The sequence below is a fragment of the Ostrinia nubilalis genome, chromosome 13 (genome assembly GCF_963855985.1).
Source record: "Ostrinia nubilalis chromosome 13, ilOstNubi1.1, whole genome shotgun sequence".
Classification (NCBI taxonomy): domain Eukaryota; kingdom Metazoa; phylum Arthropoda; class Insecta; order Lepidoptera; family Crambidae; genus Ostrinia; species Ostrinia nubilalis.
In genome coordinates this window covers 7,772,223-7,797,183 of record NC_087100.1, presented here as the reverse complement: position 1 = coordinate 7,797,183, position 24,961 = coordinate 7,772,223, and the positions used below count along the sequence as shown (strand labels likewise).

The following is a 24,961-nucleotide window of genomic DNA, read 5'->3' as shown; positions in this document are numbered from 1 at the left end:
ATTCGTAGCAAATGTGAATTTTTTTCACCTTAATATGTGTCTTAAGTCCATGTTTTATACTTAATTTATGTTGTTCCAAAATAAACTATAAAAAAAAAAGTGAGACCTTTTGTACTTACTGAGCAATTGTTGTTTTTTGGGGCTACTGGTCTATGTTCGCGTAGGTAGTTTTTTCCTGGATTTTCTTTACAAAATTTATAAAATTTATCTATAAGAGTCACAAAACGTATTTTTCTGTATCATTTTCAATAGATGAAGGCTCTGCAAAAGATGCGTGACGTTAGTATGCAAAGAGTGCGCTTGAGCTTGAGCTATGTAAAAGTACCTAGCTAGACGGCGATAATAGCTTTTACTCGCTTTTCCCAAGTCACCGAAATTATGGTCAAGGGGCCGTGAACATTATTTATTGTAGACGTGAAAAAAAATTGCGGTTATGCGATCATCTTATTAAATTCAAGGTCGCAAAGACAAAAAGTGTGACATTTCACAAATACCAGATCCGCTTTTGCGGTTAGCCTTACAAATGCACGTATTGAAAAAAATGTCATAAAATGCGTTTACACAGTGAAGTTATAAAGAAACATTATGCAAAACGTTTATCATATTATGGCAGCGAAAACACAACATTGCGTAATCAGTAAGTTCCTTGAACGATGTCTGTTATTGCTACGAACTTGATTACATAAAGAAGCACTTATTAGTATCGGTATCATAGCACGTTGCGCAAAGGAATCCAAGCGAGCGAGGAAAGTCAACTGCACACGCAGAACGATTCAATGTTTACATCGCATTTTTATAACGCCCATCCGACTTACCATAGTAAGCGTCGTTTTCTTACCTTGTTCCGTAATCACGACCTAGTTGCAGCGGGCGGTATGACGCCTTAACCTAGTTGCTGGTGCCCTTGGTGGCCATCTGCCAGTGTTCTACTGTATCCTAGAAAAGGCGAATAATATTACTTACTGAATAATATTATTTGGTATTCATGAAGCGTGCGAGCGTAATATTGCGCCACTCCTCCTTTAAAATCAATCTCTATCATCAATCAAAGCTCCGAAGAACAGAAACGCCACTCTTAACTGATTCTGTAGGGTAATTAATAATGGCAACTGAGTTACACTTGTAAACAACTTCAGAACGAGCAATATCAATAGTATATTTGCCCGTCTGTCTGTCTGTCACGCTTTCACGCCTAAACCACTGAAGCGATTTTGATGAAATTTGGCATAGAGATAGTTTGAGTCCCGGGAAAGGACATAGGATAGTTTTTGTCCCGGTTTTTGAAACAGAGACGCTCGCGATAAGGTTTTTCTGTGACAGACAAAATTCCACGGGCGGAAAGCTAGTATCGAATATTAGATAGATGGTCAGCGAAATGTTCCCGCAAAATTAATTGTTAAAACCCCGCAATATTATGGTTAACTTTGTGGTGAGCTGAATTGTTTTTTTGAAAGAACGTTGCTCACTGAAAAGGCGCCGCTAGTCGGCGGCGTGGATTACACATACCAAATCTTTATTATGCTTTAAAATACAAACGCAGGTCGTTGTTCGTCTGCCGAGATTCTCAGATTTTTGCGTTTGCGACAAAACGCAAGTTTTTCAGAGGTTAAAGGATGAAATAGTAAATACGTATCGGGTATCCCCCGAATGTTCCAATCATCTTATCAAATTGTAATTAGCTGACACTGCACTTCCGCTGCTGATTGCTGAATAGAGCTATTGATATTCAACGTGGGCCATTGTGAGATTCAACGACATCCTGCCAACAAGTAGGTAGGCCACTAGCTAGGCGCTAGGTAGAGGTAGACTGTCTCTTCGTCTGCCCAATACAGGTAGGTGATTGTTATAGCTGCACTAACCGTTCTGGCTACGTTTCGTCCGACTTTCTCCGTTGCTTTTTTATCATTTTTTTATTTGTGAATTCTACTAGTTACACCGTCGATGTTTTCACTTGAAAATTGGAGATTAACAAAAAACGGACGGCATTCGCAGTTCAGAAAGTGAGCTTCCATTGAAACCAAACGTAGATAATGTTACACCTATAGGGTTGCCATCTCTAAAGTTTGGCAACCAGGACAAGACGCGTGAAAACCCCGGATTTTGGAGTAAAGAATATTGAAATGTCAACAGTTTTTTTCTTAAAATTTGTCGCGTCACCCAACTTTTAAACCCGGCCTGGACGCACCCCGGATGCCCTCTAAACTAGGACAAATTTGGGGAAGAAACCCAGACGAATCAACCCTACCTATGTAGGTAGGTACAATGTAGGTATAGACTCTATACCCTATAGGTGTAACATAGAGGATAGCACATGTAGGACATTTTTGATGTAAAATCGCTTTATTTTCGAGTAATTTAACTGAGAAAGGATCTTTTCCTGTGTGCTTCGTGCGAGTTTGCATTGAATGTTGTCACTAACGAGTGCGTCAAAAAGATCTATGAAGATTTCAGTTCTTGAAAATATCCACTAGAGATGCGGTATGTACCTACATGTCTATCATAGGATTTAATATTATTTTTTACGCAGTCGCTAGCAATTAGGTAGGTAGGTACGTTTGAAGTAAACTCGCACTAAGCCCGCTGATTACGAGTAGATCCCGAAAAACACGTATTCAACGGTTAGTTAGAACTAACCGTCGTTAGGACCCTAGGGGGTCACATTTTTTTGTCTAAAATAGACATGCTAATAATCTAGCACAAAACGATTATTCTGCATTTTAGTGTTCACAAATGCAGATAGAGGCATTTTTAGTTTAATTTATTTAAACGTCATTATCATCATAAAAAATAACATTATCCAGGGTGTTTCAAAATACCCCCTAAAGCCTGAAAGGGCACAGAAACTGAAACAATCTGAAATAGAAGCCGTTGTTCCTATTGTCATATCTTGAACGGTTTTGTAAATAAAGTCTCACGTTGTAATTAATGGACGCCCCCTAACATGGTTCATAAAATCTGCCAGCTGAAAAAATCTTCCCCTTCCTTATCCTAATTAAAAATATTAATTTATTGTGAACCGATCAACCAACCCAAACCCAATCAAGGAAGTTGTAGGATACCTACCTAAGTAGGTACCTACCTACCTACCTACATACCATTAAATTTTAAATGGACTTATTAAAATCTAAACCTAAACCTAAATGGTTTTAAATTTAAACCCGTGAAGGCATGGAAGTTTTTTTATGTATTAAAATTTATAAAATATTACTTCCCAAATAAAATTACATTCGATCTAGACGAAACTGATAAACAAACGACATTGACTTGACAAGATTAGATTCAAGGCCGTCTAGTCTACTAGCGAAAGTTTGGTTATGTGGCATTGGTAATCCAACATTACGATTATTTTATTACACAAAAACTATTCAATACACGCTTAAACCGACCATAACTGTAACAAACCTTTAGAAGTCTTTCAATAAATTCAGTAAATACGTACCATTACATTTTCAGCCATTGCAAGTGACCTCGATAGGATGTTGTTACCAATTTCATCACAAACACGGAAAATTAACCTTACTAAAGCTTTAGTTAAAATAAATACACATTAAACTAAGAAAATATGTTAAATCTCCACCGAATAACACTTATCATCAATAACTAACAATTTTCCGAAAAAAAATTGTGAATTTACTATCAGACATTCAACCCAGACGTCAAACACAAAAACTACGTTGCGCACGCCATCTCTTGGCGTATGTATATAATATTAAGTAGTTACCCTTAGCACGCCCATAGCTAGAAATGCTAGAACTCGACGCAAAACCGGAGTTAATGAAGAACTCTAATAGATGGCAGCAGTAATAAAACTTTCGTTCGGAAGGTATTCCAGATGGCATCATAGTTAGTTTTTATCTCAGTCAGACCAAGGATCCGGGAGTTTCCGGGTAGGTATTGATTTTTACATATAAATAACTAGCTTTCCGCCCGCAGCTTCGCCCGCGTAGAATTTCGTCTGTCACAGAAAAACTTTATCGCTTCAAAAACCGGGATAAAACTATCCTATGTCCTTTCCCGGGACTCCAAACTATCTCTATGCCAAATTTCATCAAAATCGGTTCAGTGGTTTAAGACAGACAGACAGTTACTTTCGCATTTATAATATGTATTATAATAAGTACATAAAGATAGATTAAAATAGTACCTATCATAGTAGGCCTACTTGAAATTAGCTATACTTTTTTAAATTCTATTTAACTTAATGGTCCAAAAATAATGGGCTTTTTATGTAGCTTACAAAAATGTATGGTATCTAACTAAAAAGATCAAAATAAAATTATTATTGAAAAAACAAAAAACTCAACTGCGTAAAAATGAACTAAAAAGATAAAAACAAGACAAGTGTTCACAAATGCAGTCGGAGGCATCATCAATTATTACATAATACATACATATTATTATCACCAACAAAAGTATTAAGTCATTGATGTCTCCGACTGCATTTGTGAACACTAAGGCCCAGAACACACGGTGAAACGCAACTGCAACTTCTAGTTACTTTTGAGTTGCATCTGAGTTTCGGCCATAGATTCCGTTGAGAGACCACACATGACGCGACCAGTTTGACCAGTTCAAATCGGTTTCAAACTGAACTGGTCGTTCAACAGCGTACGTCATACGATTACGCGATACGATTGGTCAAAACAGCTGACGTACGCTGTTGAACGACCAATCGTATCGCAGAATCGGTAAGCGTGTCTGGATTGTAGACGTTAAAAGTTACCGTAATCGGGGCTCTGGTCGCGTCATGTGTGGTCTCTCAACTCAAAAGTAACTAGAAGTTGCAGTTTCGTTGCAGTTGCGTGTCACCGTGTGTTCTGGGCCTAACCCCCTCAGTCCTTACTAATAAAAAGTTACACAGTTGTTGAACACTGTTTTAAAATGACATTTCCTTACTAAACATCACTTTAATTAAAACACTGTTCAACGAGCGTGTAAGTTTTATTAGTAAGGGGGTAAGTTGTATTATTAAATAGTAAGGGGATAAGTTGTCTTGTTTTTATCTTTTTAGTATTTGGGTACGGAACCCTAAATGCACGGGACAAAAACCGGCCAAGTGCGTGTCGGACTCACGCACAAAGGGTTCCGTACCATTGATTTATGAATTTTTTTTTTTTGAAATGATAATAAAGGGGAAAACGACGAAATTAAATAAAAAGACGTTACATAATAATTATACATTCATTTATTAATCTGAATTTAATACTGTATTACATAGAAGAAATGCACTTCTCAGAAACATTCAGAAGACTTCCCTTTGGGACAGTTTTATAAGGAGCCTCTCTCCAATATATTTTATAAATTGAATAAATACAAACTATGTAGTTTGTAGTATTAATCAATATTTATGAAGATCTGCATTGCCACATACTTAAAAATCTATGTATATTTTTCGCGTACTTGTAGTTTTTGAAAAACAACTTCTTATAGTAAAGCATGAAAGTACGATTGCCTATGAAATAATGGTTGAATAAATAAAAATTTGCAAATTAACAACAAAAATAATATACTCTACAATGTAGTTTACTGCCGCTGCTACATAATTTGTCAACAACATTTTCCATCACAACAAAGGAATTAGAAATTAATGAATATAACACAAATGAGAATATTTTATATCAATTTGGTGACCGTATAGAAAGGCTTTTTGACACATATCCAACATAGTGAATACTCAAAAAAAAATTTTAATAAGTAAAACACACAGCAAGAGAAGAATTCTACCAATAACCTTAATTCATTCAGTCAAAGTGGAACATGTATAAAATATTTATCAATAAGAAATAATCAGTCTTGTTTAGAGAAAACGTTTAGTCAAAACGTACCGAAGTGGTTACGCCTTGATATATTATTATCACAATACAGTATGTCAGATATGATGTCATCCCTTCTCTTGGACGTAACTAGTATATAAATCGCCTGCTACGCTACTTAGTGTTATTATCACAGTTGTTTAGTAGAGGTGGGTGCAGTACTTTGTACATAATAATACAGGAGCTACCTGCGTTCCGCGACCATACTCGAGAAACGACACTTGTTTGCCGCACTTATACGCATGAACCCTAACCCGGCATACTTCCTCCTACCGCCCAGAGCACACACTACTTCAGACAAAAATCCTATCAGTCCGAATAAAATCAGCGACGACCTCCCGTGGACAGGTTAGCACTTATGAAATCACCTCTGAGATGAGTCACCACATATACACATCCTTTCATGGCAGTCTTTCTCGTAAAATGTACACAAATAACAAAGCAAATCTCGCATTCTAAATGTAATTACAAACGCGAGATTCACGAACACGATGTTCACCCCTTATATCCGCTCAAGACCCGTAGCTTTAACATCATAAACCGAGATGCACTTAAAAACGGGATTCCTATATAGATAATAACGTTTACGTCCCTTTGAACTGGTTCAATTTCGTCACCTAAAGGTAAACTGAAAACTAAATTGAATAACAATAAATTATTAAATCTTACACCTATCATATCATTATATTATATCTGTGAACGACTTGCGAGCTTTGATGTCACAAACATTCGTGAAATCCGTTCAAATAGTCAAAAAATATATTTTTGTCTAAAACACATCCCAAATGCAGGAAAGTGCCCTTTGTATTTATCAAAATTGACCAACAACGCAACGACAGGTTATAGTTAAATGACATATCACAGATTTTTCAAATCTTTGGACAGTAACGGGCATCTACACACATTAACTGATTTAGTAGACAATTTGTACCTATGGATATTATGAGCCCTTAGAACCCGTTTACGTACAAAGAAAATCCAGCAATTAACTAGATGAATTATCTGAAACCATATCATATAAAATAATCGAAAAACAATATGAAGAAAATACTTATTCTGCTAAGAAATGAAAGCAATCATTGTTCGATTATTTATCTGTTTAACACGCTCAAAATACTAATCTTCCTAAGATAAATGCATGTTATTTACATACTTTCTACATTTTTGAGTATGGTAAAATCCACTGTGAACATTTTCATAGTCCAACTGTTGTCTATGCCCAATTGACGCAGACTAATATACCCTAGACATAAATATTCAAGTATTATCAAGATCTAATCTTCAATAAAAAAATAACCTTGAAATCAGTGACTTGAAATGTCATTGACATCATTTTTACATAAGAAAAATATTCACAATTTTATCTGGCAATACAGATTGTTATAATGAAGTATATCAAAAAGCTTTTTAATTCAACGCGTATAAGTATTAATTTTTCTAAATACTAAGTTGTCCCACTTTTCACTGGATAAGATCAATCATTAACAATAAAAATAATTTATATAAAATATCTCAGATAACACTTTCCTCTGAATCCTTCTCCTATAATTTCACTCATCTTCTATATGTTTCGTGCATTTCGTACATCATACAGACATTTGAAAGAAAAACGAAAGGCACCCGGGATTACACAAAGAGGGTACCCACACCGACTACTCTAAAATATAATGATTAAATCTAAAGGTAGAACAGACAAATTATCTTAATGTTCCACCAAACTTACATTGGATTTCATATTCAACATCTGCCACATTCACATTTTGACAAGTACCTACCATACAACAATATTTTAAAACATCTACTGGAATTTTAGTAACAATTTCCAATTTAATTAATCAGGTACCTCAAAATATTTTTTCCTTTATTCTTAAGACAATGTTGCTACAGCATTGAGTCAAAATTGTCTCTTACAATACTACTATTATAGTGATTGAATTAATTATTGTTATCATGGCAAAGCGAATGTGGCAAATTGAAGAATATGATCCCTTATACTACTAACACACATTTATTATACTTGTTAATTCAAATTGATCTGAAGATAATTCACAAAACATCAAAGTGGTGCATTAATGTAACTCTTTCTTATGACAAAAATGACCATGTGATAAAAGGAAAGACATCAAGATAATCAACATTGTCTATATCCATATCGTGAATAATTTCGTAAGCTTCATTCAGATCTACAATATATTCTAATCAAAATAATAAAATTGAAATATCATAAGAAAAAACTCAACGCCCCGCATGGTCAACATTTAACATTCAGTAATCTAACGTTAAAAATTCTAAGTACTCGAATCATTTACTGAAATCCTGAGACATCTTAGAGAGACAGTGAGATTTTTAGCTAAAACGACGTAGCCACAATTAGCTTCTGTCGGCATATCATGAGGGGAGATGATGCGGGAATGAGAAAATTTACTGTTGGACCGGAGCCGCGTACAGGAGCGGGCCGGGGGGCAGGTGCGCGTAGGGCACGCTGGCGCCCACGGCCGCCTGGTAGCCGCACGGCCCGCCGCCGCCCACGCCGCCGCCGTAGAACTTGCCACCTGCGCGCAGATCGCATTAGTACCACACAAAACATCGCCAACATCGCCTTTGAAGCCGTAGGTGCTATTATGACTACGGACTTTAGCTTGATAGTGTCTTAGGTCTGTAGACAAAACTTCACACAGCCAATTTTAGTTTGAACCTGTGTTGCTATCTAAATGACGCAATGTAACATTCGCGACGATTGAGAGTCACTGTAAATTGTAGTATCGTTTGTGAAGAAACAATAGAAATAAATGTGAACACGTAAATGATGTCTTACCAAGCATATCCTGGTGATGGGGATGCATCTGTGGGAAGTGGGGAGGTGTGGCGAAGTGGGGCGGAGGAGATCCGAACGACGAACCAGATCCACCCGACTTATTTCCATTCGTGTTATTGTTGCGGTACTGTTGGTTTCCATTGCGCGCATCTGTAAAATAACATTTTTAGTTAGGAATTGTATTTGTTTCGTTTTACACACATTTATTTATACCAATAATAAGGCACTCACTGTTGTAAGGACGCTGTCCATAAGCATTTTGATTGTTGTATCCATTCTGGTATCCATTGTTGTATCCTCCTTGGTAGCTACCCATGGACTCGAAGACATTTGGGCTGGGGAATGGAACTTGCTGCTTCTGGTAATTATTTTGCCTGTAAGTCTGGTTATTCTGGTTTTGATTGTTGAAACGTGGTGGTTGCTGGTTGGTGTTTCGGTTTTGATAAGTGTTGGGCACTTCCTCATTCACCACTGAAGCCATTTTGTTATTCCATTGGTTGTTTTGTTGACGCGGTGAGCTAGATCCGCTGTTGTTTTCCTTGCGTTGCTGCCAGCGGTTACGTCCTGCAATTAAATGTAATTATAGTTGTCATGTTATATTTATCAGAAATTGCTCGATTTTCTATTTGATTTCTACATACCAGAGTTGTTATTGTTGTTGCGCGCCATTTCATTAAGTTTAGCAGGTGGGTTCTGTCCCGTTTCACGCAAGACAGCGACTAAAGCGCGTGACTGACGGCAGTCTCCACTTGTGAAATAAGTGTATGCTGTTCCAGACTGTTGGCAACGCCCAGTGCGACCTTGAAAAAAAAAACTATTAATATTACTATCAATATATTTTAATAATTCAATTTTATTGAATTTTTATTAATTTTAATAAATGTATGGAAGTGAGGACTTATAGAAATTACGCACCAATCCTGTGGATGTAATCCTCAGATGAATTAGGATAATCGAAGTTGACGACAAACTTGACATCTTCAACGTCCAGACCACGTGCAGCCACATCAGTTGCAATAAGGATGGCAGTGGCACCATTTCTGAATTCGCTGAGGACAGCATCTCGTTCCGGTTGCGACTTGTCTCCGTGAATAGCGAGGGCTTTGTGGCCATTTCTTCGTACACTACGCGCGATGTCATCCACCTAAAATAAGGCAAGGCCAATGTAAAACAAACACTAATTACTGATGTACTTCATAATTCATTTAAATTTTAAAGAATTATATTTACCTTTTTCTTAGTCTCCACAAATACAATAACTTTGTTGTCCCTCTCAGAAGCAATCTCCTTCAGTAAGTTAGTCAGCTTGCCCTCCTTTTCATGTTCTTCACATACTTCAATGATCTGTTTTATATTATTATTGGCAGACAAGTTCAATGATCCAATGTTTACTTTGATGTAATCATTAAGAAAATCTTCAGCCAGAGCTTGGATTTCTTTTGGCCAGGTGGCAGACCACATCAGCACTTGGCGGTCGGGACGAATCTGCTCAATAATCTTACGAATCTGAGGCTCAAAACCCATATCTAACATTCTATCAGCTTCATCCAAGACTAGATAAGTGCATCGACGTAAATTAGTAGTGCCTCGTTCCAAAAAGTCAATCAATCGTCCAGGTGTCGCAATAACAATCTCTACTCCCCTCTCCAAATCTCTAGCTTGAGGTCCTTTGGGAGACCCTCCAAAGAGACACGTGTTCCTGATGCAGCCCCTTGCACTGTAAGCCTGAGCAACAGATTGAATCTGTTGAGCCAGTTCACGAGTAGGTGCTAAGATGAGAGCAATGGGTCCATCACCCCTTTGAATTCTTTGTTGATGTACAATGTGCACAGCAGCAGGCAGCATGTAGGCCAAGGTTTTACCCGAACCAGTTGAAGCAATGCCCACCATGTCACGACCAGACAGAGCAATTGGCCAACCCTGAGCTTGAATGCCAGTCGGCTCAGTCCATCCTTGCTCCTTGATAGTGGTCATGACATGGTCAGGGAAATTACCCTCATCAAACATTTGATTAGGGCGTGGAATGTTATTACCGCTCACTGTTATTTCTTTTTCCGCACGGAACATCTGAACTTCATCATCAGTGCGATTCTCAACATTGGGGTGGGGTTTGTAGAAGTCTTTCTGAATAGGTTCAAGGTTACTTAAATCCCAGATTGGCTTTACTAAACTGTCACCTGGATGTTTAGCTTTCTTACTCTGCAATTTACGAGCATTGAAATCCATAGGTTGCTGTCCAGGGTTCTGTGTAAAAACTTTTTTCGCAACAAAATTTTGGCCATTGTTTGGAGTCTGATTGTTGAAATTTTTAGGGCCAAAATTGTTCTTCTGGAAGTTTTGCTGCTTAGGACCGCCAAAATCATTTCTGGGGTTGTAAATCTGCATGCTGCCACCAGGCTTTAGTCCTCCATCATATTCTTTCTTCTGAACTTGGTTGTTGAAATTATTCCTAGGCCTAAATTCTTTCGGTCCTCCAAAATCATTCGGGTTTCCATCATTCTTTTGATTATTCATATCATTCCTCATTCCGTTGAAATCATTCCTTGGCCTGAAGTTGTTTTTGTTGCCAAGATTGTTGTTCCTTGGGCCACCAAAATTTTTTGGCCCGCCAAAATCATGTAGACCATTAAAAAATGGCATTTTACCGAATTGTTCATTCCGGTCTGGTCGAGGTCTGTAACTAAATGAACTTAGTTGTATAAAGAATTACATTATTTACTCTGTTGGAACGTAATCTGTTATAACATTTCCTAGGACAATTTATTTGTATTTATAAGAGATTGATCTAAACAAATTTTTGTTTTATTAAACCTGCCGGAATTTGTATGTTTAAACCAGTTTTGCCCATACTATACTAGGTATGTAAGTATCAGGGTTCGAAAATATCCGATATTTATTATAAATATCAAAATATCGGATATTTATGATATATATCAGATATATATCAACTTTGATATATATCAATTTTGTATGAAAGCCATACTATTATTTAATTGTATTATTTATGAATACTATTGCATATGTGTTACATAAACATGTTTTTAATGTTTTTAAAACTTAAAATCAGACAAATAAAGCAAAAACATAAAATATTCTTTAAATACGGCAAAATCAACTAAAAAAATAAAAATCTTACGTCAAAAAGTACAAATACAGTAACAAAATTTAAAAATTGATATATATCATCAAAACCGGCTTGATATATATCGGATATATATCCGATATATATCTTGATATATATCCTTTGATATATATCCTCGAACCCTGGTAAGTATAATTAGTTAATAGAAATGATTTCATACTCGATAATTGAGCTTGATATTTCACATCATTATGGAAATGTTGAAATGGATTATTCTCACACACACAATAGAACACAAATGTATAATATTTAAGATTGAAGTAGTGTGATGTATTGTAGACAAAAAGGCATGAACTTTCAAGCCTTGATTTTATAAAAATATGCTTTGGAAATTGTAGTATTCGTTAATCATTATGTCTTATGTGATAGAAGTATTTTTAGAATGATTTTAATTAAAATAAAAAGTTAAGTAGGCTTTTTTTTAAATATACAAAAAAAATATGTAGGCGGCTACTTTCAGCAGCATAAAAAATTCAACAAGTCACTGCTACTGCACTGCAAGTCTGAAGATCGACCAAATAATCACAAATTACTATTAGAAATTGCTATGTATTCTTTTAGCATTCCTTATTGGAATTTAGCGAAATGTTGATTTCTCACAAAACCACAGAAAATGATAAGAAAAGCATCCACTACAATAAACATAGACACTACGCACGTCATAGGTAAAGGTAATTCTGATCGGCGGCGCAACATGCTAAATATCGCTGCCTCGTGAGGTAATTTGCGCAGGTCGAAGGGAAAGTAGGAGGTACCTAGGTAACTGCGAGACTATGAAAAATCAATGACGAAACAAAGAAACATAATTTCTTAAGTTTATGATCTAAAAATTGGTAGACTATGTTCATTTCAAACAATAAGAACACAGTTAACGTGGACTAACAAACCTACGAATAGGGAAGTGGCAACCATTATCAGCTGAGCTGGTCAATCCACAAAATGGCCGCTGTGAAATACTATGGCCATGTAAAATAAGTTTGATGAAAACGTATGAATGTTAGAGCAAAAGTCATAGAACTTACATTGGGTGTTGATTGTGGAATCCGTTGTACTGCATCTTCGTGCTTTGTAGGAATCCGTCGAAGAATCTACGTGGTGGTATACGCTTGAGTAGTTATCTAGAACAGGAGGATGCATGGAAAAGTTACGTCTCACTTTATATTTAATAGAAAAATGGTTTCAATTACATCAAATAAGTAATTCTAAGAATACATACCTCTCAATTAAGAGAGACTTTGAAAATAATTTGATTTTTCATTCACTGTGACCTAACTCAGACCCGGCGAACGAACAACTCGATAATGGCTGACGGAAACGGAAACGCCTAGAAAATTACAGGTGTTGCCAGTGGTAATAAAAAGTATTGATTTTCTTTTCTTTTTTAAATGGGGCTTCTCATCTTGGAATAATCGTAATTGGCCCAAAAGATAAGGTTGGCACACACCATGGCACACACCTTATCTATAGGCACCGGAAAGAAATCTTAACTGTGTCGTTAGGAAGAAATGAATATAATCAAAAATCGTTGTACTATCTAGTTATTTGTGAAAAAGGAGTGCTTTTTTGACTGAGTTAAGCGCTAGATCTATAGTTGATTGTAATATTTTGAGGCACTACAAATATTAATTTTATTGTAATCGTAGCCGACTATTACGTGCTCAGAGCCCCGATTACGGTAACTTTTATAACGTCTACAATCCAGACGCGTTTCTGATTCTGCGATACGATTGGTCAAAACAGCTGACGTACGCTGTTTTGACCAATCGTATTGCAGAATCAGAAACGCGTCTGGATTGTAGACGTTAAAAGTTACCGTAATCGGGGCTCTGTGCGTAGACGGAGAATTTTAATCAAACCATTATTCGATTTTGAGACAATTAGATTAAAATATTACTCGATACTCTGATTAAATCGTAATAAATCGAATCATCGTATTACATTATTACTCTGGACTGAGACTAACGGTGACGTTTTGACAACGAATTTGACATTGACACATGTTATCAAAGATTTTTCTGTCAAAACAAGGCGAGCCAGCTACCAAGTCAATCGAATCGATTAATTTACTCCCTTTTACTTGACTTCATGCTGCACATTTATTTTGTGCTGAATTGAATTAAGTACAATATATTCAGTGCATTTAACATTCGTTGAAAGGAAAGTCAATCAAGTTGTGCATACCCTGGAACAATGAGAGTATTCTGTGCAGTGAGTAAACTAAAATAGGGTTTCAAAAAGAAGAAAGGATGGAAGATAATCAAGAAATTCGATTTGGCGATGCAGCAGCTGATAATTTGTACCCTGCTCTCTTTCAATGCTTTACAATTATTCTTTGTGGGTAAGTACATTTACAAAAAGTGCTAGTTACCTATAACAGCTGTTCTGCCACAGAAGAGAAGAAGAACATAGCTGTTAAGAAAACATTTTAATTTTTTTTTTCTATTCCATTAATTTTCAATGTCTTAATGTGTATAAATAAAGTCTAGCTGCTTATATGTTAATAGTTATCTGTTTTCAGGTATATAGCAGGTCGTCTCAATGTGGTCTCATCAACAGAGTCCAAAGGTATAGGAACATTTGTGGGCACCTTTGCTCTGCCTTCTTTAATTTTTGTATCACTTGCCAGGCTCGATTTTACCACTGTAAATTGGACATTTCTTTTGGCCATACTACTTGCCAAAGGTGTTATATTTCTAGGTGTTATTGTGATCACTGTCTTTGTGTCCAAACCAATAAACTTTGGAAGAGCGGGAATTTTCGCAATTTTCTGTACTCAAAGCAATGATTTTGCTTTAGGATATCCTATAAGTAAGCATTAATATACCATAATATTCTGTGAAGTAAATGTTAAAAAGTATAATTTAAATGTAGTCTGACTTCAATGATATTTCTTTGCAGTAAATGCCATATATGAAAAAACACATCCAGAATATGCTCTCTACCTGTACTTGATGGCTCCAATATCATTAGCTATATTGAACCCGATTGCCTTTGTTTTGATGGAGATCAATAAACAAAAGGAAATATGTCAAAGGACTCAGATAACAAGCACTGAACCGAATAGGAAGCCGGAGCTGTCCAAAACAAAACTGTTGAAGCAAATCGTCACAGGCATCGCATACAACCCTGTCTTGGTTATGACAGTACTGGGAATTATTGGCAATATTGCTTTTAAACATCAACTTTCCATTTACATTGAGGGCTTATTGGAGGTGTGTATGTTACCAATGGGATTTTTCCCATTAAAGAATTTCTTTGCAGACAATGTATAACTCATAAAAAAAACACAGCTTTTATCCAAATCAAATCAATATTTATAATATTCTTACTTATTTTTTTTTTACTTTTCTTTAATATTCTTAATTTGTAGGTGTTTGGTCAAGCTTTCTCAGCAACTGCCTTATTTCTGCTTGGTCTTCGTATGGTAGGGCAGATTCACAGGTTAAGAGGCCCAGCACTGGTATTACCATGTGTACTGATAATGGTCAAACTGTAAGTATATTTTTATGAAGTAGTATAGTTAATTACACAATCAGCAAAGTATGTAGTTTTGTTTAGGAAAAAAGAAACAAATTGATTTATAACTTATTTACCTTAAATTTTTCTACAGGATTGTTTTACCAATGGTGATGAGGGAATGTGTAAGCGCGCTCCATGCAGGATATAATGAATCTGAAACGAGCTCATTGTCCACTTACGCGTTTTTGTATGGCACCATACCTACTGCCCCTGCTGTATTCGTGTTTTCGAACTTATATCAACTGGAGATTGATTTGGTAAGATTAGAGCATAGTATTTTTTGTCACATTTATGACTTAACGTTTTTAAAAATACCAAAGTCTTGAGTTTACATTTCTATGTTTCAGATGGCATCATCAATGGTAATTTGTACTTTCCTGTCCGCTCCAATGATGTTCATGTCAGCCCAAGTGATATCTATCAACAAAGATTATGCTGACCAGCTGAAGAAATTCGGCTTTGACCTGTCCATTGTGGCTCTAATAGCAGCACTCTGGGTTTTGCTGGTTTTTACTCTCACTAAGAAATATAAGAGGATGCCCCATAAATTGACTCTTTGTTTGATTGTCTCTCAGGTAAGTAATTCGGCTTCATTTTATACTTATACCAAATATTTATACTACTGTTTTGTTAGAAAATATGACCCCATAACATTAAATAATGTTTACAGATATTGCTAGCCATCAGTGTGATTTGGGGTGGTCCTCTTCCGAACCACTCAGTCTCCTGGTACTCTACCCTGCAGCAGTCTTTACGGACTTTCAGCATGTACTCCTGTCTGCTCTGGACCTCAATGCTATCAGTTGGAATGCTTATGTTAGAGGTAAGATTCCTGTTACTGTTTTAAACTTTCATGGTCACTAACATTATATTATCAACAGTGTCAAATATCGAATGTTCGTAAATAAAATCGTTCATTAGTTTTACCAGGCTCAGGAAATACAAATTAATTGGAAAGCATCTTTTAAATTCGCTGGTAATTATACCACAGTAAACGTGTATAAAATCCGCTGCCAAAAATAAATCTCAATGAGACGTTTCCAGAGCCGCGGTCCCTGTTTCGTCGTGACGCTGTGGCCCGTACTAGGGTTCGTTGCTTGGGGCGCGCCCGGCGTCATGACCGGCGTATTATTGGCCACCAAGGGTACCGCCAGTGATCTGGACAGCAAAGCTGCTGATGCTATCAGACTGTGTCTGCTCGTGTTTTGTCTTACTGGTAAGTCCGTCAAGTAAGGGCCAAAGCACACGATGCGTTGCGGCGCCGCAAAGATTTCGCCATATCGCGAAGCGTGGCACAGCACTGCACAGATATTTTTCTATGTAGGACGACGCAGCGACAATGCTTTGGCGATGCACAGCCGCCGCAACAAATCGTGTGCTTTGGCTCAATGACATACATCTATAAAGGTTCCAAGTCCAACTGTAATCTGTTGCATTGTCGTAACGCTGTAGTTTTCATAGTCTCGTGACAGGAGATGCGATATTATGGGCGTAGTAGAATGGCATGTGACTCAATGCCAATTAAAATTTAGTGTACTTTCTTATTCATACAATATATTTATCTTTTAATATTATTAGTACTGATAATGTTAGACGTGCGATAAAACTCAATTAAATTAATTACAAAGTAGTTAAGTAATTGTTTGACATTGTACTACATTACAAGGTTGAAGGAGAAATTTATTTGTATCTACTACTTACTACAAATTAATTATTTCATTATTTTAAATTTCATGCCTGTGTCTAACTATTAAAATGATTGCAAATTGTATTATTATACAGTTTGCCTTTAAATGTCTTTCTTTTTATTGCTACTTACTTTACATTAACGAAATGATAAAACGATTAATATGTATTCATTTAAACGTCTTCTTTTTAATGAAACTTAATTCAATCAAAATACGATCAACATATTCTCTGACGTAGTACGCCTAATCAAAATGATAGAAATAAATTAATTTAAATATTAACTGACGTATACCTAAAGCCCGGTCTGTGAGCACGTAGAATTTTGTCCATTGACCCCAAGCTACCTATCCTTATCGCTCGCGCGTAATTAGGTATATTGCTGTCGCGCTCGCACACTCACTGCGGGCGCCCGTCGCACAGTCGCGACAGCAATATAATTACGCGCGAGCGATAAGGATGGGTAGCTTGGGGTCATTTGACATAATTCTACGTGCTCGCAGACCAGACTATAGTCGAATTGATAAAAATAAAATATTTTTGTTTACAGTGACTACCGGCTGTTTGATAGTTTACGTGCGATTCCGTCGCCGCAGCGCGCAGTTCGCGTCTCTATCGGCTGAGATTTCAGGGTCTTCACCTCCTGATGAATCCACCAGCCTCGTGGAAAACGCGGAAGCAATCTCGCACACGCAGTCGATATCTAACAACGGTAATTTTTAATTCTTTATTTCTTGTAAATGTGTAATGGTGTAATGGTAATGAATAATGAATTAACGACCTTAGATTACTCATTATTATGCTTAGATAGTTAGTTTATCGCTTTGCGGCATTTACTTACTTAAATTACTCATTACTTCCATGGCAATAATGGCAAATAAAAGCGTATAATTATCTCTTGCACCAAAAAAAATGATGGTAATGCCATAAGAATTCAGCTATTTAGTTTACCGTGGAATCATTGAGCTATTAGAAAGAGATTTTCGAATGAAGCAAATGAATCTCTTCTATTTCTAATTGTAATATTTTTTCTATTGTTTCAATTTACCAATAGAGGAACAAGGTAAATTATTTGAAGTACATTTATTTTATTTTAAATAGCATTACGACATCGATTAGCAACAAGTTAGTTTAGATGAAAATATCGCATAATACAATATCATTAGAGCTCAATTTAGAATACTGTGTCTGTAGAGAAATATCTAGATTGGCGTGTTACAGGGTGTTATGGAACTATTACAGCCACTCCATCGCCCAGCCGAAACATCAACGATTGCTGCTCGGATGACCCCAACTGCCAAAACGGCTTGATTTCATCGCAAGACATTGAAGACATTGGCAGCTCTAATCAACGGTAAGTGTGACATTAAAACAGTACTTTTTAAAATAAAATGATGTTTATTTTCCAACTCAACCTAACCCGTCTGGTCAGCGTGGAAAATAGAGGCCAAATTCACCACTTGCCTCTGACAAATTGGAGAGGGTCGTACTCACTCACGCAGTGGACTGATGATGATGATTGTTTAATTTCCTGTGATATTTTTACCCTAACAAGCTGTTTGCAAATCCCTATGTCATTAGTATTTAACGCCAAATAGACTTAAATCAAAGACCAATACAAGCCAACTCTCTAAACAAATAATGTGGATGGTCATTGATAGACTTCTCAATAAACCTGAGCACCATAATTTATGTTACAGCGCCTACATTTAACTACATCATACTTTATTAACATGTTGCCCGATTTTATTACTATCAAGTAAAACCTAGGCGACCTGAAAATCAATCTGGCAAAGTTACGACACGCCTCTTCGACGCTTCGATGACTTTTGCCGAAGGTTGTCGCTGCGATTAGATTTCTTTGGCAGAAATATTATCACGTCCACAAGGTTATCAAACGTGTAAAAGTGTGCTAGAACTCGGTAACCGTTACAATATACCTGGATAAGACTAGTCAATCGGATTAGGTATCGCGTAATTCGATTACCTACTTACTGTTAAATCATAGCCTTCCGTTATTGATAAGGAACTTGATTTATTTGAAATTATTTAAGTATGTTATTATTAAAGTTTAAACAAATAATCTTATTTATTCTAGATAAAATTCTAAAAACCACATTAATAATTTACAAACGCCTAATGAGAGCTATAATATAATTAATGTGTCAGCTGTGGTGTCAGAGCTTACTAGTTGGCGCCACTGGCGAATGAAACGACGCATGAAAAAATGCGCGTTAATTAATCATGTAGGCTGACCAGGATCTCTATTATTTTCTGGCGTCTTATCTTCCCCCTCAGCTCCACTTCATAGCTGCGGCGCCGGCGCCGGTACAATACCTTATTGTCACCTTTTCAGTTTATAGCCGTTCACTAAACGATTTTCGCTTTTTTTTCATTACTTACAAGGCAAATAGCTTTATAATTAATTATATCATAACATATTCCCAGAGACTGCGCCTGCCCGCCGTCGCAGAAGCAGCGCTGCAACGCATCTGGACCCTGCACGTACCTGAACGACCTGGAGGCAGCCGCCAGTCAGTTAGGGCTGCTGCCGCCTGAGCAGTCGCGCGGCCGCGGCGGGCAGCTGCTCAAGCATACCGTGCTCATCATCGCGTACAGCCTCAGCATGTTTATTGTAAGTAGCTCTATAGTCAAGTATCTTACCTGAACGACCTGGAGGCAGCCGCCAGCCAGTTAGGGCTGCTGCCGCCTGAGCAGTCGCGCGGCCGCGGCGGGCAGCTGCTCAAGCATACCGTGCTCATCATCGCGTACAGCCTCAGCATGTTTATTGTAAGTAGCTCTATAGTCAAGTATCTTACCTGAACGACCTGGAGGCAGCCGCCAGCCAGTTAGGGCTGCTGCCGCCTGAGCAGTCGCGCGGCCGCGGCGGGCAGCTGTTCAAGCATACCGTGCTCATCATCGCTTACAGCCTCAGCATGTTTATTGTAAGTAGCTCTATAGTCAAGTATCTTACCTGAACGACCTGGAGGCAGCCGCCAGCCAGTTAGGGCTGCTGCCGCCTGAGCAGTCGCGCGGCCGCGGCGGGCAGCTGTTCAAGCATACCGTGCTCATCATCGCTTACAGCCTCAGCATGTTTATTGTAAGTAGCTCTATAGTCAAGTATCTTACCTGAACGACCTGGAGGCAGCCGCCAGCCAGTTAGGGCTGCTGCCGCCTGAGCAGTCGCGCGGCCGCGGCGGGCAGCTGTTCAAGCATACCGTGCTCATCATCGCTTACAGCCTCAGCATGTTTATTGTAAGTAGCTCTATAGTCAAGTATCTTACCTGAACGACCTGGAGGCAGCCGCCAGCCAGTTAGGGCTGCTGCCGCCTGAGCAGTCGCGCGGCCGCGGCGGGCAGCTGTTCAAGCATACCGTGCTCATCATCGCTTACAGCCTCAGCATGTTTATTGTAAGTAGCTCTATAGTCAAGTATCTTACCTGAACGACCTGGAGGCAGCCGCCAGCCAGTTAGGGCTGCTGCCGCCTGAGCAGTCGCGCGGCCGCGGCGGGCAGCTGTTCAAGCATACCGTGCTCATCATCGCTTACAGCCTCAGCATGTTTATTGTAAGTAGCTCTATAGTCAAGTATCTTACCTGAACGACCTGGAGGCAGCAGCTAGCCAGTTAGGGCTGTTGCCGCCTGAGCAATCGCGCGGCCGCGGCGGGCAGCTGCTCAAGCATACCGTGCTCATCATCGCTTACAGCCTCAGCATGTTTATTGTAAGTAGCTCTATAGTCAAGTATCTTACCTTAACGACCTGGAGGCAGCAGCCAGCCAGTTAGGGCTGCAGCCACCTGAGCAGTCGCGCGGCCGCGGCGGGCAGCTGCTCAAGCATACCGTGCTCATCATCGCTTACAGCCTCAGCATGTTTATTGTAAGTAGCTCTATAGTCAAGTATCTTACCTTAACGACCTGGAGGCAGCAGCCAGCCAGTTAGGGCTGCAGCCACCTGAGCAGCCGCGCGGCCGCGGCGGGCAGCTGCTCAAGCATACCGTGCTCATCATCGCTTACAGCCTCAGCATGTTTATTGTGAGTAGCTCTATACTCAAGTATCTCTAGTACCTGCAAGATCTTAACGACCTGGAGGCAGCCGCCAGCCAGTTAGGGCTGCTGCCACCTGAGCAGTCGCGCGGCCGCGGCGAGCAGCTGCTCAAGCATACCGTGCTCATCATCGCTTACAGCCTCAGCATGTTTATAGTAAGTAGCTCGATTATTATCCATTCATAAGCACCTATATAGTTACAGGCTCGTGTTCATAAGCGCCTATCAAGGATCTAAAGGAAGCGAGGCAGTGGTCTAAAGGAGACAAGCTACCGAGGTTGAAGATCGCGACTGGTAATCTATCGATGCGCGATCCGCCACATTTGCGAGAAGAAAACAAACAATATTGAGGGCATTCCCTACGGAGTAATTAGAAAGCCATAGCCACGCTCTATAATGAATGACTGGAAATCTTTGCCCTTTTCTTAGCCAAGCTGAATCAATTATCTTATTTATCCTTTTTATTTTTTAGGGCATAACTTACACCACGTGGCGGATGATGATGAGGGACGAAAGCGGCGTATTCATAGAGATCGAGTTCCTGGATATTGCGGCCAATTATGGACAGGCACTCGTTATGTTTGTACTGTTCGGTCTGGACCCAGAAGAACTACTCATTCCAGCTATTCGATTTTTCAAAAACAAATGGTAAGCAATAACACAAATATTTTTACCTCCTGACAAAATGTTAGGAAGCTTGGCTGACAGGCAATTTAACTTAACAACAGTATTAATGTGTGATTTTTATTATTGGATGATTTTAATTTCATCAACAAATAATTTTCAAATCTTCTTTTTAGGCATGGTGCTGATACCGTAGTGTTGCCCGCTATAGAAGATCTGAGCTTTGAAACGAAGCATGTCTGCGACCAGTTTATAACGCACCATCTGGATCGTTGCAAGGAAGCTATTGCGAAGGACACAAGGTATAATATTATTGTTTGACTACCATACTAAACATCTCCTGAGGATTTTTATAGTATGCAAATACATCATGAATTTCATGTTGTCAAGAAGCAAAGGTGGATTAAGTACGAGAGTACGTTCAAGACGATTTGTCCGATTACGATACGATCTTTTTTACTCATCAGATGGCGTATGCGAAGCTACCGAGGCGTGTTCCGCGGCTCCTGCCTCGTCCGTTGGCTAATCAGCTGCGGGCTTGCCAAAGACGAGCAGGAAGCGGTGCAGTACGGCAGGCACTTGCTAGACGGCCGTTTGATCGCGCACGTCAATAATGCCCACCACTTCACCAACTCGCCGCTACTCTACACTTTCAAGTAGGGTTGCCATATCAACGAACTGGGATTTTTCATTCGCGTCTAACTTTTTTAAATAATTTTTAGTTGGATGAATTTTATGGTTGCTGTTGGTTAAAGAAGATGTATGATGTAAGATACGATGGATCTTGATTTGTGCAATTAATATCATTTATGTTAAGTATATGACGTAAAAATTTAACTACAGTGCTGCTAATCTAGGTTACTATTTAACTTTGGTTTAAAACGACGCGAATTAAAAATCCGGGTGAGTGTAAAAACGTACCAACGATTATCTACGCAGGCTAACAAATGTATTTTGAGGAGGCTGACTGTACTGTATTCTAATAATATAATGTTAATTTATTTTTATATTATCTATTATAATGACTAAATGCTACGTAATGTAAGCAATTTTAAATTGAACGGGTACGCGATACAATGATTGGATCGCTTTTTTGCACAAAAATTGTTAATTGGCGGAGTTAAAATGCAATCGTAACACATTGTGTCATGTGTTAAGTTCCTTGTCAATAGTGATAAATAAATACTATTTATTTTTGCAAATACGAAGGAAGCTATTCTACATTCAGTTGCTAGCAGATAAAAAGAGGGGTCTGAGCACAAACAGGATTTGTTCTAAAACTACCATTGCAACTAGAAATTGTTTAAATTATAATATGAAGTCGCCTGTCAGCATCTGACTGACCAAAATGTTCTGAGTATTTTAAAACAATGACTAGACTAGATACTATTTGGATGGTCTTTTGCTAACGCTTGTCGATTTATACTTGTATTTTGTTAGATACATTATGTAAGTGTTAAAAATTGTTGCAGTGTGTTGATTTCAATGTGTTATATCTCATTTATAGACGCGAACTGTCCATCCCTTCTCATAAATAATAATTAGAGCCACCAAAAGAATAATTAATACAGTTAAAGAAGGTTGGTAGTGTGATTTAATAAACTAAGCTTTATTTTTTTATATTTTCTTTTTTTTCTGGGACTTCTTGCAGTAAGAGCATAAATGCAATCTTCCTTCGCGTCTTTAAATTAGGTAGTAATGTAATGCAATGAAATTGAAATTACCACTCTGTTGGTATTGTGATGGTTTAGCTAATATCATTGTACATTATTTTGTTAAGGATTTATTCTATAATAACAAATCGGTACTGAAAAGTATTTTATATAAATTAAATTATTATTCATTGGGAATATTGAAAATATTTATGTTTTAGTGGTGGGAGTTAGCTATAAATATAATATTACATATGACAATCACAGTTCTCTCCTTGTATATTACCGTCTTTCCACTAATCTAAATATTATGTACTTATTCATATAAAACTGCTCTTACAATAAAAGCAGATTAGCTCTTTTAGTATAAGAAATAAGTGACCAAATAAGATAACATGTATCACAAAAATGATGGTGTCTAAACATAAGAAAGTATTGTCACTTAAACTCCAGTAATAATTACGATATAATTATAGTAACTTGTCACAAAGTAGCACCAATCAGCTTCTAAGATTTGTTAATTTGTGCCAATGATCTGTAAAACCAAAGAAACTAACATGAAACTTTGATATACATATTATATGTATTAAGATTTCTTGAACAATTCCATTATCATAGTTATAGGAACAAAACATATTTAATCAACTGACTAGAGGACAAATTTTTGTGATAATGATCTCAATGTAATAGATTTTGTTTTAAATGGTGTTAGTACCTATGTTTATAATTTAATCACATAAAAATAATAATGTATAAAACCAGTGAGGAGAGGAACTCAGCGCATCAACTATTATCAAGATACATTGTTTTCTTAGTTGCTAGTGAGATTTTATGTGATTCCTGCTTATTGTGATATAGTTGACAGTTATACTTATTTAATGTTATTATATTATCATGAACGTATTGTAGATATAAGATTAAATATGTATCTTGTTAATGTTACTGTATTGTATATTGCAATATACAAATATATTTTACAATGAGGATCAGTACTGTTGTAGAAAATTCAATAAAACTAGTATCTACGTTAATCTTTAAGACATAAGAAAGATATATCTTTTTGAATTATCCAAATCGGACCATTACTTACGAAGATATTAAGTAATAAACATAGGCCGTTTTTGCCGCTATAAGTCAACGTACGCAAGGCCGCGTGACGTCATTATATCCGAATGGAGCGCGGCCGGCGTACTATTGGGATGGAAAATATTTTTTTCCGGCTAAACTATCAGTTTTAGAAAAAAACTTTTAATAACATTTATTCTTCAAAATAAAGTAACCTATCGACCAGTAATTTTTAAAAATAAAAATTGTGAAAAATAAGTATTGCTATGTCCAAAAACCACATTTTCATAGGATTCGATGCAATGCGGAGACGCGGTTGGGGTGAGTGTAACTTAATGATTGTTTGTATTGAACATAATAATACATAATATGATGCTAATACCCAGTTTCTGGCCTGGGGGGGGGGGGGATAAGTCATACCCAGCTTATAGCCTGGGGGGAGGGGCAAGCCTTACCCAGCTTCAGGGGGTAAGTATTACCCAGCTTCCGGCCGAGGGGGAGTCATACCTAGCTTATGCTTATGGACTGGGGGAAGGGGCTAGCCTTACCCAGCTTCTGGCTTGGGGAGTGGGGGGGGGAGGGGTCAAGTCATAACCAGTTTCT

The 24,961-nt window shown here is 37.7% G+C and overlaps 3 protein-coding genes across 5 annotated transcripts in view; 1 reads left to right on the top strand and 2 right to left on the bottom strand.

Moving 5' to 3' along the window:
* LOC135077506 (3-phosphoinositide-dependent protein kinase 1) overlaps positions 1–3,662 on the bottom strand; it is a 99,305-nt gene extending 95,643 nt beyond the window's left edge. Inside the window, exons 1-2 of one of the 2 annotated variants that reach the window (XM_063972062.1) lie at positions 3,440–3,662; positions 839–936 (exon numbers count right to left, since the gene is read on the bottom strand). Coding sequence is in view for 1 of the 2 variants with exons in the window: in XM_063972061.1 (XP_063828131.1) it covers positions 3,440–3,457 (18 nt within the window). In the remaining variant the exon portion in view is untranslated. The remainder of the gene's footprint in view (positions 1–838; positions 937–3,439) is intronic. The other variant, XM_063972061.1, reaches the window with a different exon arrangement.
* Positions 3,663–8,139: 4,477 nt separating this feature from the next.
* On the bottom strand, positions 8,140–13,097 carry LOC135077505 (uncharacterized). 2 transcript variants are annotated; one of them, XM_063972058.1, is made up of 8 exons: positions 12,987–13,097; positions 12,793–12,888; positions 9,859–11,308; positions 9,544–9,772; positions 9,270–9,428; positions 8,860–9,192; positions 8,629–8,778; positions 8,140–8,365 (listed from the first exon to the last, which is right to left on the bottom strand). In XM_063972058.1, exons 2-8 carry the CDS (start codon positions 12,825–12,827, stop codon positions 8,235–8,237), a joined length of 2,487 nt encoding a protein of 828 aa, XP_063828128.1. In that variant the 5' UTR covers positions 12,828–12,888; positions 12,987–13,097; the 3' UTR covers positions 8,140–8,234. The 2 variants fall into 2 exon arrangements, with proteins under 2 accessions (XP_063828128.1, XP_063828129.1); XM_063972059.1 differs by having other exon boundaries at positions 9,859–11,302.
* Positions 13,098–13,802: 705 nt separating this feature from the next.
* On the top strand, positions 13,803–24,818 carry LOC135077290 (lysosomal cholesterol signaling protein). The gene is made up of 15 exons (XM_063971825.1): positions 13,803–14,108; positions 14,289–14,578; positions 14,669–14,982; positions 15,141–15,262; positions 15,381–15,546; positions 15,637–15,864; positions 15,960–16,112; positions 16,334–16,505; positions 17,526–17,687; positions 18,197–18,329; positions 19,424–19,610; positions 19,655–19,765; positions 21,490–21,665; positions 21,818–21,943; positions 22,109–24,818. The coding sequence occupies exons 1-15, from the start codon at positions 14,017–14,019 to the stop codon at positions 22,299–22,301; spliced, it is 2,625 nt and encodes an 874-aa protein (XP_063827895.1). The 5' UTR covers positions 13,803–14,016; the 3' UTR covers positions 22,302–24,818.
* The last annotated feature ends 143 nt before the right edge of the window (positions 24,819–24,961 follow it).

What these genes read in the sequence shown, in the direction of transcription:
- LOC135077290 (XM_063971825.1), top strand. Translation starts at nt 14,017, where the DNA reads ATGGAAGATAATCAAGAAATTCGATTTGGCGATGCAGCAGCTGATAAT. An exon ending in GTACTGATAATGGTCAAACT is followed by an intron (nt 15,263 to 15,380) that starts GTAAGTATATTT and finishes ATTTTTCTACAG; the next exon opens with GATTGTTTTACCAATGGTGA. An exon ending in TTGGAATGCTTATGTTAGAG is followed by an intron (nt 16,113 to 16,333) that starts GTAAGATTCCTG and finishes AGACGTTTCCAG; the next exon opens with AGCCGCGGTCCCTGTTTCGT.
- LOC135077505 (XM_063972058.1), bottom strand. Translation starts at nt 12,827, where the DNA reads ATGCAGTACAACGGATTCCACAATCAACACCCAAT. An exon ending in TTCCACAATCAACACCCAAT is followed by an intron (nt 11,309 to 12,792) that starts GTAAGTTCTATG and finishes AAGTTCATTTAG; the next exon opens with TTACAGACCTCGACCAGACC. An exon ending in CCATCACCAGGATATGCTTG is followed by an intron (nt 8,366 to 8,628) that starts GTAAGACATCAT and finishes ATCTGCGCGCAG; the next exon opens with GTGGCAAGTTCTACGGCGGC.